The sequence below is a fragment of the Geospiza fortis genome, unplaced genomic scaffold (assembly GCF_000277835.1).
Source record: "Geospiza fortis unplaced genomic scaffold, GeoFor_1.0 scaffold730, whole genome shotgun sequence".
In the NCBI taxonomy this organism is placed as follows: domain Eukaryota; kingdom Metazoa; phylum Chordata; class Aves; order Passeriformes; family Thraupidae; genus Geospiza; species Geospiza fortis.
The window spans coordinates 1273797-1291403 of NW_005054458.1; the positions used below are offsets into that span (position 1 = coordinate 1273797).

The 17607-nt window shown below is 40.5% G+C and overlaps 1 protein-coding gene across 3 annotated transcripts in view; it reads right to left on the reverse strand.

Moving 5' to 3' along the window:
• Positions 1–17370, reverse strand: part of MAEA (macrophage erythroblast attacher) — a 48627-nt gene extending 31257 nt beyond the window's left edge. Inside the window, exons 1-2 of one of the 3 annotated variants that reach the window (XM_031062711.1) lie at positions 17346–17370; positions 25–207 (exon numbers count right to left, since the gene is read on the reverse strand). In XM_031062711.1, the coding sequence (XP_030918571.1) occupies positions 25–132 (108 nt within the window). In that variant the 5' untranslated portion in view covers positions 133–207; positions 17346–17370. Of the gene's footprint in view, positions 1–24; positions 208–10055; positions 10145–17345 lie in introns of those variants that run through there. The other 2 variants (XM_031062710.1, XM_031062709.1) reach the window with 2 other exon arrangements.
• Between the last annotated feature and the right edge of the window lie 237 nt (positions 17371–17607).

The following is a 17607-nucleotide window of genomic DNA, read 5'->3' on the forward strand; positions in this document are numbered from 1 at the left end:
CACTGAAGGTGGAACAGCACCCACCTTGCGTTTCAGAACGCTGAGTTTTTCAACAACTCCATCCAGGAGACTGACAACAGAGTCCACAGCGGGACAACTGCTGAGCGTCTTCTCCAGCTCCGCCACCACCATGGTCACGTGGCTGGTCTCCCGATCTATGTTCTTCTGGGCAGCTCGAAATCGTTTGTTCAGTGTTTCATATGGCACCTGGAGCAGAAATAGCAAGTCATTAGGATTTCTGTATTTAAAAAGTCAGCTCCTCTAGAGCTTAGAAAGACTGATGATTTCATCTGATGCAGCCCAAAGAGAACATTGGTTCCAGGGGACTGGAGGTCATTGACTGAACTTGAGTTCCCATATTAAAACCCTCATTTAAGTTCTCTCAGCAAGGAGCTCACACTTCAAAAATTATGAAAAAACAACAGGAAAAATGCTGCATTTTCTTGTCTGATACCAGGTTCCCCTATCCTGCTTTGGCTGTAGGAAGCACTGATGGAAACAATCCAGGGACAACAGAATATAAAGACAAATTTGTACAAAAGAAAAGCTACAAATTAAACCACAACTAAGAGATCACCCTTCAGACCCTGACTTTCTAATTTTACATTTCTTCTCTTCACTAATTCATAAAAAAGAGAAAGTTACCTTTGAGAGAAAGCATGTATAATGCATATTGGCTACTGAAAAATTTATACATAGTACACCAACAGTTATTCAGGAAATCCAACAAGTCTCCTACATACCTCTACCCATGAAAGACTACTTTTTAGGAAGTAATACTAAAAAGTAGTATATACTTTGTACATACAAGGACTATGAGGAATGCCAAGAGAAACCCTGTGTAAATCTTCTTTAAGTGATAAAAACGTACAATGTACTAAACTGTACAAATGTACTAAACCGGTTAATTTCCTCTAATGCTCCATTCCTGAGTTAAGAGATTTGCCAGTCTTGGAGGTCTCCTGTCCTACTTGTCCCACACCTTTGTGGAACAGTCAAATCAAAACTGCTACTGATGGCCATTAGGGACACGTGGATGGGAGCTCTCTACAGCCTGGAGAATGATTTGGGGAAAGCTTACAGGAAGTGTTAAGCTTCCACTAAACTTCCACTACAGTGGCAGCAAAAGCAATTTAGACAGGAAGTTCTATTACTTCACAAAACCAGGAATTTTAAAAAACGTTTTAGTGCTATACACTTAATTCAGCCATATCTTTAACCTTTAAAAAGTCCATGAGTTCTTTCAGATAGTTATGATAATCTTGATTGCTTTTCCATTAATCAAAGGCATAATTTAGATAGCAATCAGATTATCCATGTTAAAGGTAAAACAGGAAGCACAAATCAGTGCTCTGTTTGGTACATATCATGTATATGTTTGATTACAAATCTTTCAAGCATATAACTTTCAATCAATTATATCAAGGGCTCAGTTTTCCTCCTTCTAATTATCTGCATGCAAGGAAGTATCCCCAGAGGCCACACCCCTTCTGGGCTCTATCAGCAGAGAGGTTCCTACAGCACCACTGCAATTCCCCATCAGAGAACAGTTTGGTTCAGAGGAAGGCAGATGAGCCAAAGCATTTGCTTTCCAAGACTTTGCATTACCTACAAGAGGTTGTGCTTCTTTCTAGCAGTAATAAAAGACAAGGATAATCCTGATAAGATATGAAAGGGCTCCTCTTGTCAAGACTGAAATGATCTATTTAATGGTTCCTGGGATCTCAACTAAGACCTAAACAAATGACAGGACAAGACTCTACCACAGAAGGCACCAAGCCAAAACAATTATTTTCCTTATACATTTTGCCCTAAAATCCCAGCAGTACACCCAGCCAAAACTCAAGCCACATAAACCATGACAAATAATAGGCTTCAACAGCTTCTCAGCTGCCTATGTAACAACATTCCATCTCCAACCCTCTTTTCTTTTTTCCATTTACACAAAAAATATGAAACATTGTAGAGACCCACAGATAAAATGGATGTTCTAGGAGGCCATTATTTTGACATCTCATGTTTCTGAACACGGAAACTTACTTCCAACTCTAAGACCTGATGCCAGACAGCATTAAGACAACTTCTTCCCTTCTTTTTGCCCCACTGCATCTTTCTTACTGTTCACCAAAAAATATTTCTGCAAGTATTTTGCTAATCAGCTTTCCATGTCACACTGAAAATCTGCATCAATAAAGACTTTCATAAGCTAGTATTAATTTGAGGTACCTTTTTTAGTACAGAAAGTGCTTTTGTTAAATTTTGAGCAGTCAGCTGGACACAGATCTAGTCAGTTGGGAAAAAAGTCTGTGTTTAATCTCCCTTTTGCCTAGTTCCTTATCTGCACTCAAGAGCAGTAACAGCACCCATTTCCTGCGCTGTCTCTTCAGCATGCAGAGTTCTGGCACAGTTTGTGTTCATATGACATTTAGAACAATTGAACTTTCAATTTCAGCTGGTAACACTATATATCATTTAGAATGTCTAGGTGCAATAGGTCTTCTCTTATCTTTTTTTTCCCCTAGCATAAAAACAATCTGAGTGTCTTCTGTGGAAGAGACTGAGTTGAAATGTTTCCACTATATACTCTGAAAGTAAATAAAAGTAAACATATTGAGAAACATAATTTAGTGTGTCATAACAAGGGAAATTAAAGGTACAATGAAATTATTTGCATAACTGGAGCTGACAGTAAATACACTTTACCAGAGATTTTCGTAATTTGCACAGGCAGTTCTTATTATAGAGCCAGCAGTTTTCATGAGAATATTTGTGAATCATATCTAGGTACAGATTTTACACTTACTTTACAGAGAAAGAGTCTGTGAATGCCAAAATTTAGAACTACATTCCTTACAAAGCAGGATTTTAGCTTGAATTTGCATCTTGATCTGCTGGTTCTTTTACTACTCCTACAGCTCCAAAGTGCCAGAAGACCCAGCTCCCCAGCACTGGCTTGCTTTACTGCAGAACTCTTCACAAGTTACAGGCACTGTACCAACAGGAGCATTTCTTTCCACCCATAATGAAAGTTTATGAAAGGAGAACATATAAAAAAGTGTTCTGGACAATGCAATTTTAAACATTTTTAATTATAGTTCACTTGATTTTCAGGTACCATTGTTAGAACACAGTGAACACCAACGTTTTCAAACTAAGACACAGAGGCAAGATTTATATCTCATTAATTGCCAAAAACCTATTAGAGACTTGGAATCTTTCCTGCCAGTACCATTCTGTGACCAAACCTGGATTAAACTGTCATTATTTAGAGAAAAGAGTAACCTACAGAACTCAGCCTAGGGAAGCATTACCTTAAGGAAAAAAAGAATAAATCAGCTACTAGAAAAATTGAAATAAAGCAGCAAGTACTGACCAGAATGTGTTCTGTATAAGCACAATACCAACTTGTCCTACTCGTTAGAGCTTGAAAAGCCACACCCAGTTGGCTCATACGGTGAGCATACAAGAGGATACAAAGGAGAGTTGTAAAATATTATTGGGCAGCACATTTAAATCCAGTGGCACTAAATAGATTCTGCTTCTTTTGTTCATCAGCTTCCACAGCTGCAGACACATTATTCAACCTAAGCATGTACTAAACCAGGTCAAACTTAAACTAGTGAAAAGGAATTTGACTGAAGTTAGATCAACGTACACAAGGGGTAAAATTCCAGTAACACAAGTTTTCCAAGATCAGAATTTTGTTGTGATGTGAAGGAAAGTCTGCTTGGCTGGAGGCTTCTGCAACTGTAGCGTGACTGTTTCCAGGCGCTAAACACCAACAAAAAAAGCAGAGACAACTGATTAACCTGATCCAAATATTTTCTTCATTTCAGGAATTACTTCACACTATTTTCAGAAGGCCAAAAAAGTGGTGTGCTGTCCCAGAACATGCTCCAACAACCTCTAGCTGTAGAGACAAGACTTAGATGAGGATTGTTCTGGGTATACAAGCTTGAACTGGTGGTAGAGGAGGAAGCACTGCCAGGAGAGCTGCACGTTGATCACTCAGCTGAGAGCAAGGAGGAGAAAACTGCAGAGCTAAGGATGTCAGGGGGAGTTTTTAAATGTACACTTGGGAACTCAACTGTGAAGTTTACTACCTGGCCTTCAGCCCAAACACAATCCTCTTCCTGCCCATGAATGCAAATCAGGTACCAAAGCAAGGCAGAGGTCTCAAATAATGAAGTGGCTAAAACTATTCAAATTGGGCAACTGTAGGCAATCTTTCTTTTCATAAGCCATATAAAATGTAACTTGAAATACCCTTAAGCTGAGTGAATTTAAATATATTTTCATAAAAATAAAATTTTCAGCAAGCCATTCACTTACTAAGTGATTCTATTTTCTTGAGTTTTTTGAAAACACATTAAAAATAGAAAAAAAGCCAGCCAGTATTAAATGCTTGCATATGTTGTAACCTGATGTTTTGCAAACTGTACACACTTCTCAAGTGTTAATTATCAGTCTGCAAATAAATATTTAAAGAAATATAAATAATTTTAAGCCAACTGCATACAGGAGTACATCAAAACAAGTGTGAGCAGCTGGTGAAGGGAGGCAATCTTCCCCCTCTACTCTGCTCTTCTGAAGCCCCACCTGCAATGCTGCACCCAGCTCAACACAAGAAGGATCTGATCCTGCTGGAGCAAGTCCAGAGAAGGCCACAAAGGTGATCAGAGGGCTGGAGCCCCTTTGCTGTGGGGACAGGCTCAGAGAGCTGGGGGTGTCCTGCTTGGAGAACAGAAGGCTCTGGGAAGACCTTATGGCACCTTCCAGTACCTAATGGGGCTACAAGAGAGCTGGAGAGGGACTTTTCACAAGGGCATGGAGTGACAGCACAAAGGGGCAATGGCTTCAAAATGGCAGAGGCAGGTTTAGATGAGATATGAGGAAGAAATTCTCTACTGTGAGGGTGGAAAGGCCCTGACACAGGTTATCCAGAGAAGCTGTGGATGACCCATCCCTGGAAGTGTTCAAGGGGGCTTCCAGCAACCTGGTTTAATGAACATGGCAAGAAGGCTGGAATTAAATTATCTCCAAGTTCCCTTCAAAGTAAACCCTTCTGTGATTCTAAACCAGCTAATCCTTTACACAGAGTCCTACAATGCATATTGCTTTTACACTCATTATCAAGATTTTACAGAGATTAATTTTTCTTCTCTTCTTAAGGTTTTCTGAATGTATCTACATGTGCACACTTTGTAGTCTCTCCATAAACTGAATATATAGAAACAGCTGCTGAACACACTCCCACCTCAGCTCTTGCTTATCTCTACAGACTCACAGAAAAACGCCTTTAGAAAACCTGTGATAAGAGCATACCATCTATCCAGCCTTTAACAATATGAAAAGGGAGAGGAGAATGCAGACCATTTTCCCCTCATAGAAGTTTATTAATTATAGTGATCAAAGCTTAAAAAGTTCAGTGGCATTTATGTTGTTGGAAGTCAGACATCCAGACTGGACTTATGCTCATTGTAGCACCTTGAATTCTATTAAGCAGCTGAATGGCATTTTGGGAATGTGGCAAAGTTTCAGCCTGTTGCACACTTGCAGCTTCTACAACAGACACAGTCACTCACTGAGCACCTGGGGTTTGCAAACAAATTGAACACAGACACTGCTGAAGGGCTCTCTGCTTGGGATAGAGTACAACAGGACAAAACAAACATGGACTGTGGAGAGATCTTCTTTGCAGAGGTGTTGTAGTTGTCCAGCGACAAAAGCCTTCTGAGCTACAGCTAGAAATGCAGCTCTCATTACCATCACAGCCAGCATATACATCCACTTAATTCAGCTAGACTTCAAATAAGAAATTGCAATTACCAGGGCCTTACAAACATCAGCAGCTTAAGGAAGATGAAAAGCATCTACAGAATTAAGTTTGTGACCCAACTACCAAGGACAACAGGGTTTTACTTCTAAATGCCTTCTTTGTCTTTACTGGTAAGGTCTTGTCTTAAGCCTTCCTGATGATGTATGAGCAAGTCTGGGGAGAGAGGTTTCACTCATGTCAGAAGTCCAAAGCAAGCTGAAGATACACAGGTACATAGGAGCAGCAGGGAGGAAAGGAGAGAGCTCCTGCTACCATTGCTGGAATGCCACAGTGAACAAGAAAAGTTGTCCGTGTCTGAAAAGGGCAAGTTTTGTGCCTCTACTCCAAAAAGAGAACCTGGAAGATCACAAAACCTACAGGCGACTAGCAGACCATGCCTCATCTCAGTTCTTATGAAAGTTACGGGAAAAAAAAAAAAAAACAACAAACCAAAACCAAAAACCCCCAACCATTTCCAATCTTACAAAGGTGACTAGGAACAACCAGCCCAGATCTGTCACATGCAAATCAAGCCTGACAACATTGCTTGCTTTCAGTGATGAACTGTCTCTGAATGGCAGGAGCACACTGGCAGCCCCTCATGCCAATAGCAGTGAGGTTTCTGACATTGTCTCACTTGTGGCCAAACAGGAGACATGGACTGAATACAAGATGGGTTAGGGACTGACTAGTCAGGCTCTAAGAATAATGGTCAGTGGATCCAAAGCTTCCTGGTGGCCAATTACAACTACTGCTTGTCTCCAGTAATGTTATCAACTCCAACAAACATGTCATCTTCAACCATCTCCACTACAGAACACACAGAGGGCAAACTGGTGGAGTGCTTGATAAATGGGTGTCAGAGCTGCCATTCAGAAAAAATGACAAACTGGAGAAATACACCAAGAACTTTATGAAACATAATCAAGGCAAACACCAGGGCCCAATATCTGGCACAAAACCACTCTAGCCTTTAGCACTGGTTGTGGAATAACTGGCTAGGACCACCACTGCAAGAAAAGATGCAGAGGTCCTGATGGACAGCAGGTGGGACATAAATCAGCAACAGCTCTCACAGCAATGAAAGTTAACCCCATCCCAGGCTGCATTAGCAAGACTAAAGGCAATGGGTTGAGAGGAGTGATTGTAATGCTCAGCACTCATGCAGACTCATCTGGAATACTGAGTCTGGTTTTCAGGTCACTCCTTGCCTCCCACTAAAAAAGAGATGCTGACAACCTGGACAGAGTCCAGAAGGCTGCCACCATGACAGTGAGCTGGCTGGAGGATTAAAAAAAAAAGTCCAAGAGAAGCTGAGAGGGGCAGGTTTGTTTCTGCTGCTGCAGAAGGCAAGGCTCTGGGAGCTGGAAACAGCACAATCTGATAAAAGCTTTCTACCACCGAAAGGTGAAGGTCACAGATAAGAGCCAGCCAGACCTTCCGGAGTTACAGAGCAAAAAGGAAGGACGCTGAGTTGACAAGTGTCACTAGAGAAAGTTCCAGCTGGACATAAAAAAAATATTTCAATCAGAAGACTTGGTAAGCGCTGGAACAGCAGCCCAGAAAGGTGACAGAATCTCCACCCTCAAAAACTTTCAGAACTTGGCAGGACTCTGAGAAACTCAGATTAGCTTTGAAGCTAGCCAAGGTTCGAGCAGAAACCTGAATTTAACACTGTCTGCAGAAGTACTCTCCTACCTTAATTTAATGAATTCATCTTTGCTAACTCAGACATCAAATACATTTCCATATGAAGATCTGAATGACTATACCAGATAAGACCAAAAATCCCCTCTCTGCCACTGTCTTTTCTCTGATGATATCAGAAAGAGGATGGCACTCGAAAAAAGGCAAGAACAAAGTTACTGATCCAAAAGTCTCACTAGACTTCTTGAGCCAGAGATGGGAATTTAATAATGGGAATTTAACACCACAGGGTGTTTCTCACTCACAAACTCGGGCTGCTGTTGACCTGAGTTTTAGCACTGCAACATCCTGTTGTGAGATATTTCATAGGCTCAGAACTATGTGAAGAAATACTCTTTGATTTTGACTTTTCAACTGACTTGAAACCCTTTTGTTCTTGTTTTGGAAGCAAAAAAGGGAACCCTCTCCTTCTCCTACATACTTCTCACATATCTTCATATTGGAGAGACTCTTTGAACCATTCCTTGAAGACAGACATTCCATCTCTCTAATCATTCTCACCCTTCTGTAGCCATCTTCCAGTTCTACTAAACCCTTTCTCAAGATGAGAGAAGGGAGGAATTAAGAGTAACTCATACTACTTGAGAGAAGAAACCATGGATTTTAACTGCTGTGTACTGAGTTCTCCATTCTCCCCCTTCCCAACACTTCTGTCCTGTGTTTGTTAACATTAACCTGACCACCCACACAAAATATTCACTATTAGTCCTGAGATCCCACTGACCAATGATGATCACTTCTAACTCAGTTATTATATATATATAAGACTAAGATTAATTTTCTTTCCACCATACCTAAAAACTGTATCACACTGCACTTATCTATACTGAATGTAATATATTTTAACACCCATTAAGTCTCTCACTATTTTTTTCTCTAATGGTTCACACTTTGGCTACATCTGTAATACCTCAATGATCTTAGTATCATCAAGGAAACTGCTTCATCTCAGCACTTACATTTTCTCCCAGGCTGTTCAAACAGCTGAATATCACCAGGATGCCAGCAGAATCCTAACACCAATCTTCCTCCATTAGAAAAGCTGGCTACTAAATCTTGATGTTTGTTTTTTATCTTGCCCAGTTCCTTATCTGCATAAGGACTTCAGTCTTTCTTGCAAGAGTTCCTGGTAAGGCTTATCTCCAAAAAACATTCAGTAATATGAATAAACTATCAACCAAGTCCACCTCACTGCCCACTTCAGTTTTTTAAAAACAACTCCAAGATCTTTATATGGAATGCACTTTTTAAAAGTCACATTAACTGATGTACATTATTCCATAGTGGATTAGTCAGGATACTATTTCTGCATCAACAAGCCATTGGCTGGAAGGGAAAAATCAATTACGTATGTTAAAAATCTGACTAAAATTTTACTTAAAGTAGAAGCATGGAAACAGTCTTCTACATTGTCTTTCCTCCACAGCTATCCAGCAAAATCCCCAGACTACTTCAGCATTTTAATCAGAAAATTAAGAGGAGGACTCAACACAGGAGAAAGGGGTTTCTCCCAAAACAAAAAAGCTTTTTATAACAAGTGTTACGTGCTGCATTTCTGCTCCTTTGGAGGTGTAGGATGTTAGGCCAAAGTCTAATGGCCAGTGTGCAAAATTCCAAATACCACCTTGATGCTGCCCACAAGTTTTTCTAACTGGTACAAGACCAATGCTGAAAAACTGAATTACACATTTCTTTCATGACTGAAGTTTTGAAAAAAATGTAAGCCTTTATTCTTCTCCAAATCTTTAGCCTTACATTACACTTTCAGCATACCAGTTCTCACACTACAACACTGGCCAAATTCCTTCTTTACTTATATAGATTCAACCCTAAGGAGCTCCAAATAAAAATGGAAACTAAAACACAATCACTTTCAGATCACAAGATTATTCAAAATGTTTCTAGCCCACAGTAACTGCATGGATGAAACTAGTTCAGATGTACCAGAAAATAGTAAGAAACAGTTTGTATAGCTATCATTTGGTTATTGGAAATTAGAGTAAAAGTGAGACTTCAAAAAAGTCAATTGAAGGAAGAAGTATTTGGTTATATAAGTAAGATCATTAGCTATTCTCCAGACTCCTGTTAACATGAATTTTCCAAGTTTCTAAAAACTAATTTTTATAGAAAACAGTACAGACAACAGAAACAAGCATCATTTACACAGGTTTGCAATTCTGTAAAGAACATCCATTTTCTTTCTGTACTTGATATAAAGTACTTAACTGGGTCTAACTGGTACAAATTCCTACAGAGGAAACTTTTAACTATATATCCTGACTTGACAGATCTCTGTGTGCATCCTCAGTGTTAAAGTATCTTGGCTGAAAGTAACTCCTTCCCACATAAAATGTGATTTTTAAAAAAACATAAAAACCTACATTGTGTATCTTTTCAAATTAACTCAGTCACGAGCAGGAGGGAATTAAAAATGGATTTGTAAAAATCTTATCAAGTACATGAAGTCACAAAATTAGGGGGAAGAAAAAAAAAAAGAGTTTCAAGAAATATAAAATAAAAAGAGTCCTACCCGATTAGGTGGGGAGAACCATTACAGAACTATGCTCTCCTTTCAAGGGGCAGAAAAATGGTGAGCTTCCTCTCCTCAACTGTGTTAGCTTATAACACCTGAAAAGCACCAGAGATTTGTATGAATCTACAGGTCTCCAAGACAATTCTGTTGAAGACTTTGAGCTATAAAAAAGCTTTCTTCAAATGCCCTTACATGAAATTTAGCCTGGCCAGACAGCTAGGGAAAACAAGAGAGGTGCAGTGATGAAATTACCTTTCAAAAAACTAAAAGCAAAGACAACTTAGCACTACTTTAGGCAAGAAAAAGGAAATATAGGAACATGTCAGAAAAATTAAGCATCTCCTGAAGAGTTTTAATAAACAGTGTCAAGAGAAAAACGAAACCTCACAAGAAACACCTTCAAGCTTCAGGTCTTTTCTTGAGACTAAATTATAACACCATGCTCACCACTTCAACAAACAGAAAAATAGAGGACATATACCATATATGATGCCATAGAAAAATGAGGCAGGGTACAATAAACTACTGAAAATTTTCCCTCAAAGAAATAACAATTAAGAACTTCAATGGAGAATTACTGAAATTCTGTATTTTTATATAGTTCATTTTTTCCTCAGCGATTCTTGGATCACTTCAGACCAGAGTCAGCATCATTATTTGTGACTGGACTTTTCTAAAATGTAAATGATATCAGCACCTCTTCAGTGAGCTCTTCTGATTAGTAGCTCTTATCAATTCCTTAAAATAGTTTTTCCTTGTTCTAGGCAAAATAAGAAAAGGAAAATAAAGTTAAAAGAGTAGTAGTATATTTGAGGAATAGATGGCTTAGAATAATGTCTAGATTTAGGTTAATTAGATAAAGTATTAAAATAAAATCTTGAAGAGATATAGAGCCAAATTAAGTAATTTCATAAGCCTAAAAGCAGTTGGAGCCAATTTGGATTATTAAAAACCAGTTCTTTTTAAAAACAGTTTCCATGTTTTGGAAGGGTAAAGCCTAGTAGCTTGCCTTAGTTACAAAGAAGTCAGTTTCACAACTCAGGAAGACAGTTCTGTGTATTCCAGAGCAGCTGTGTCTCAACAGAAACCATCATTATATTATTCAAAGCTGCTACTTCAATACAGGAGAGAATGAACAGCAGAAATTCTTGGGCTATCCATCTGCTATACACATACTTAGTCAACAGAAGCAATCACACTCCTTCAGAATATTATCCTGTTACACAAACTGCAAGTAACTTATTTCTGAATACATTATCAACTTTTGAACAAAGCTTCCTACAAGAAAATTAAGTGCTTTACAAAGCGATTTTACAGTTACAGAAAATTGTCTTACATCCTTAGAGAAGGAAGTTGACAGCCATTTTAGAGGCCTGTCTAGAACTACCCTGAGGACATCAGAGGCCTTTCCAAGGCACTTGTTTATAGCTGCCATCCTGCACTTAAAGCTCACAAGAAATGTCTTTGCTTTTCTTCTTTTAGTAGGAGTACTAAAAAGAACCTAAGCATTGCTTCCTGGCCAAAGCTAAGTTGCAAAGCTAAGGTCACTCAGCAGGTTTGTGTCCTGAGCAAGTCCTTCCATTTGTTTTGATCCTTCTCTCTTCTCCAAATATTTGTTCATTTTAATCACAGCATCACCTCTTTACCTCTTTAAATGAAAGAGGTCACTGTCCTTCTGTGTGTTTGCACAGTCCAGACACCATGATACTGGCTAGAGATCCCATTTCCAATCAAATTGCTCCCAAAATAACCTATTCCAGCCAAAGGGACAGCATTTCTTGTAAGACAATTAAGCATTATTGATTCAAATTAGCAGACCCATATCAGAATATATGAATGACCAAAGTTCTACTCAATGTATCATCTGTTTTACTTTCATTTTCACTGGTATACAAGTCCAATTAATCCACAGAGCTCTTAAAAAGCTGAAGTAAATCAAAAGAAGTTGAGAAGTAGTTAAATTACTATCAAAATAAAAGTATCTTAAAAACTGTTTTATTTAAATCAAATATCACATATTGTAAGTAATCAATTACTTTGGCATATTTCACATTCTGGGTTAGCAAATACTTCCCACATAGTGTATCTTCAGGCTGTAGGTTGTGGGAGGCCAAGTGTACAATTCAGGCAGCTTTTTGACTTAACAAGGACTGATGGATGCTGTCAGTGTGCCCTTCCAGCAAATCTGCCAGAACAGTACTTCCCTAAACCTGTGAGCCTGAAAGGCACACTCCTGTGCTGGTTATACAGGAACTACTGATTTGAAAGACAGTGGGAAGATGCTTAGGGAGCACACCAAGTAAAGCATTTTCCTCCTATTGCAGTAGCTAGGAAATGTTTGGAGGTCATCTTTACTCATTTCCCAGCTCTTGAAAAACACTCACTATGCTAAGACTCAAATCTTGTCTTATGTCAACATTTAAGATCCAAATGTACTAGCTACCACACAAACATATTACACCAAACATACACAAACCAAACTCACAAGACCACAGGCCACTGTCCTGTGAAAACACTACAAATCAAGTATGGTGCAAGCAGCAATTGCAACATCAGGTAAGTGTTCACTTGGAAGATACTAACAGGAGATCTTCTGTGAGATGTTTGAGAATAGCTTTCTTCAAGTATTTTCCTACAGGCACAATGGGGTACTAATAACCAAGCAACAGCTCTAGGTCATGACCACACTGTTACTGTCTTTTACTGTGTTTTCTTCCTTCATAAATCACTTTAAAATATATTTTATAGTGAGTGGGCAGGGGTGGAAAAGAAACCAATGAGCCAATTTCTTCAGCTACTGCACAATGTCAAACTTCTTACAAAGTGCCAGTGTTAGCTTTTTCTTAAAAGAGTGTTTTTAGAACAGAGTGTAGTGCAGGAAAACAACAGCAGTAGGAAAGATTTCACACTTGTTTGCTGACACACACACACCATGTGTCAAAACAGGAAGTGCATTATTCAGCAGCACAGGAACGCTCAGCACGGACACTGAACACACTTGGTGAGTCAGAGCATCCAGGTTGAAGATGGATTTAGTGTGAGAAGTGTTCATGATGAGTTAGTGCAGAGCTGTCACCAACATCCAGGCTTAGCTTATTTTGCCAACCTTCTGTCTGAAAAGCACTCAGATAATCCAAAAAGGTGCCTATGAGAGAGCTGGAATGGGACCGTTCACAATAGCACATAGTGACAGAACAAGGGGGAATGGTTTCCAACTAAGAGGGCAGGTTTAGATTAGATATGAGGAAGAAATTTTTTTATTGTGAGGATGGTAAAATACTGGCACAGGCTGCCCAGATAGCTGCAGATGCCTCCTCCCTGGAAGTGTTCAAGGCCAGGCTGGATAAGCCTTTGAGCAACTTGGTGTAGGGGAAGGTGTCCCTGACTCTTACAGGAGGGCTGGAACAAGATGACCTTTAATGTCCCTTCCAACTCAAGCCATTCTATGATGCTATCATGATATGTATTTGTATTTTCTTACATTGATGTACAGACAGTGAACTAAATGTTACAAGTTGTTACTTCTGTCTGAAGTCCTGCTTGAACCACTTTCACTGAACAACTTTTGCTGCTACCTGTTCAAAGTTTTGACAAAAGTACTCCTGACTCTTAAAATTAGGTTCAAAACCAACTGCAAGCTTATAAACATGGGAAAAGAATAAAGTACTGCAACCAGTTATGCAAAAAATTAATCGTGCACTTCTGCCTCACTGGATAAAAAGTTGATTGTTCAGATGTTTGACATCTCCATTAGTGACCTGGATGGTGGATCAGAGTGCACCTCCCCAGGCTGCAGAGGACACAAAACCAGGAGGAGCTGTCACTATGCCAGGTGCTTGTGGTGCCATTCCATGGATCTCACTGGGCTGGAGAAATGGGCAAACAAGAACCTCATAAATTCAATAAAGAGAAATTAAAGTCTTACACTTTGAGAAAAAACAACTCTTTGGACCAGGTTAAGCTGGAGTCAACAGGCTGGGAAGCAGTTTTGCAGAACAGAGTCTGGGGTCCTGCTGGACAAATTGCCCATGACAGCAATGTGCTCCTGCAGCAAAGGCTACCAACAGCACCCCAGGCTGTGTGAGGAAAAACACAGCCAGGAGCTCAAGGAAGGTGAGTGATCCTTCCTCTCTACTCTAAGTGGAACTTAGACCTACCCAAAGTGCTGTGTCCAGTTTTGGCTCCCCCATCCAACAGAAACATGGACACACACTGGAATGAGTAAAGAGAGATCACTACCAGACTGGAAAATGTGACATGGGAAAAAGGGCTGAGAGGGCTGGGATTGTTCAATCCAGAAAAGGCTCAGAGGAAGCCTTGTCAGGGTGTGTGAATGAATACCAGGTGGGGATAACAAAGAAGATGGAGCCAGACTCCTCTCAGCACAGTGCCCCATCAAAGTACAACAGGCAATGGGCACAAACTGAAATACAGAAAATTTCCTGTCAACAAAAGATTACATTATTTTAGTACCACAACAGCAGTCAAATACTGGACTAGCTTTGCCAAGAGAGGCTGGAATGTCCATCTTGGGAGACAACTGAGAACAGTCTGGCCATGGTGCTGAGCAACCTGCTCCAGCTGACCCTGCTTGGAGGGCAGCCTACTGGACTAGACTGTCTGCAGAGGTGCTTTCTGTGGACTCAGGGCAGACACAACATGCACTTCATATCAACCCAGTCTCCTACATGTTTCCCTGTAACAAGAATGGCATTTCCATGAGAAATTAGTATTTTATTAAATCTGCCTGACAGAGCTGCCAACAAAAGAAACTAAACAGTAGCTCTGAGAAGGCACTGACATATCCTGTGCTTCTACAACTCTCCTGTTGCAACTTTTTTTTAGAGCAGTAGCAGAGCTGTTAACCCAAACCTGCTTACCAGCAAACAGACCAGAACATTTTAAAAAGTGATCATTCCTGCTTTTGGGTCTTTCATCTTCCACTTTTGGGGTCTTAGCCTATACAGCTTGCTATCACTTTAATAATTATTCATACTCTAAAGATATGGATGAATTATCCAGCTTCCTGTCATCACTTGTTTATTATTTTCAGCAAAGAACTCTGATAACAATGTTTGCATTCATTCATTTTCAAATTGTCAGCTTTCATCTTACATGCTCTCATCTGAGACTAGCAGAATTCCCCATCAGTAGGATTAAAAAAAACCAAAAAAATTCCACAGCAGTTTGGTAGAAGAATAGCTGACAACCTTCTTGTCCTTGAAAAGGGACTGGAGGGAGCAGGGGGGAATATTCAAGAATTGTTTTGTATACTTAAAGAGCTTCTCTAAATTCAGCTGAAGAACTGTATTTACTTCCTCTGAGCTGAACTGCTGAAGTATTCCCACTCCAGCAGCAGCCACAATTCAGCTCTGGAGCAGGGATTTCCCTCTGCAGTTTGAAGCACTCTCTCACATGAAAAGCGCTCTGTGGAACACACTGTAAATGTAGATCTATTACACAACTATTATCTAGTGATGCTGGCATGAGGAAGCTAGAGGGAGGAAACAGGAAGGATATAAATACAAGTCTGCAATCTTTTATATTTTACTCACATAAGGGAAAATCACCAGTGTCCAGAGCTCCAAGAGATACATCTGAGCTACTGTGTTGGTGAATTAAAAAAAAACATTGGTATACATTCATTTTACACACCAATTAAATAAACTGGAAATAAAAATTCAGAGTCTCAGTCCCACAGAAACCTGTAGGCATCATCTGACTTCTAAAGATCAAAATGAGATTTCATATCAACTTCAGTAGACTTTAGCCTTAGTGTTCATTTCTCTGTGCTGCTTTTTCACCTCCACCAGTAGAATGTTTTCATATATGACTCACAGCTAAGAACATTTCAGAGGACACATTCAAAACATTTGAGCAGACACTGTTCTGGCAGGTTTTTTTAAACAATGAAAAATGTTACTAAAGATTACAGGAACAACCCAGGAGTTGAATGGCTGCTGGGAAGAGTCAATAAACATCACCTTTGCTTGGAAATTAGGAATTTCAGTGCAAGGGTGTCTCACCCTCTTACTATTTAGCTTGCTAACTTTACAAACAACATTCCATTCTGTTATGTATATTTTTGTTGAGATATTTTAGGGGAAAAGAATGCTTGTGAAAATAAAATAATTAGTCCAAAATATTCTCTACCTTTGAAATGGCTGGCACCTTGACAATTCATCTTAAGTCATAAGCACCAAAACAAAAAACTCACTGATCCTCACTGCCAGTAATTTTTCAGGAATGTAGCAACCAAAGCTGTGGTAACAAACGGAATATACCTAAAATGCAGTCTTAAAATGATCTTCTTAATATTAAATGCCTTCACATTGTTCTGGCTATGGAAAGTGCCAGAGAGCTCTTTACAGCGATTTTAAAATTTAAGCCTGATGCTGTCAGGTTCAAAGTACTTCTGGGTGACAGAAAGGAGCCTTCACATGTAAAAGGGGAATCAACACTTTGTCCTTCTGCTTCTCAGACCCAAGCAGAATGGAGCTGGTGGAGGAGGACATGCACAAGAAGAACATGGCCAGAGAACATGCAGAACCAACACTGTAAAGGGCACACAATGCTCGGCATGTGAAGGACAGCATGATCTCAGCACAACAAAGTTGACTTTGCATAAACATCTCCTATAGACGGCAAAATGTGGACACCCTGACACTAGAGATGTTTAAATGGGCATTTTGCAATAGAGATCCTTCTCCCAGGTCCCTTCCACAGTTGCTGCTATTTATGTGGTAAACCTCCTGTATATACAACACAACACTTCAAACAAAGGTTCCCGTTGATTCCTATGAGCATCATCCTTGCAGTTCAACAGTTCTCGGAGGCACTGAGCGCTAAGGTCATCGCTGAGTCCTTCACCTGCCTCACAACACCTGCTTAAAGCCCAAGACCACCTATGCAGCCCTGGGAGACCTCCATCCTGCAGGCAGATGCAGTATCTTAAGGAACAGCTTTTACCAAACTGCATTTTGCTTATTCACCTCCACAGCCCTCCAGTACGTCCACCCCTTTTTGTATTTTAAGCTCATCTCCATCTTCGGGGGACCAAGCAGGCAGGGAACCATATTACACCGCCACCTCCACTCCCTCCCCTTTAACACGTTTCCTAACAACGCCACGTAGATGCAGATAATCATTTGGGATGAGCACTTCAGGCACTCCTCGGTGTTCCTGAGGGAGCACATTCCACTCACACGCCCCAGCCCCTCTCCCCCAGCCCGGCTCCGTCCGAGCCCACTCCCCCCTCACAGCACCCCGCGAGCACAAGGACCTCACTTCTCTCCCAGCTCCTTTCCAGCTCTTTTTGTGTCCCCAGCGTGGCCCGGGGGCCTCCCCCGTCCCCTCAGGGCACGGAGACACCACGGAAGAGCCGCGTATTCCAGGCACGTCCCTCTCCCTCCGCGGAGGGGGATGGGAACAGCAGCAGCGGAGCGGCACCAGCCGAGACGTCAAGCGGAGGAAAAACGAGGACAGGCGGGAACTACGCGATAGGAATCGCCCCAACCTCCATCCCACAGCCCCGGGCTCCCGAGGCGGG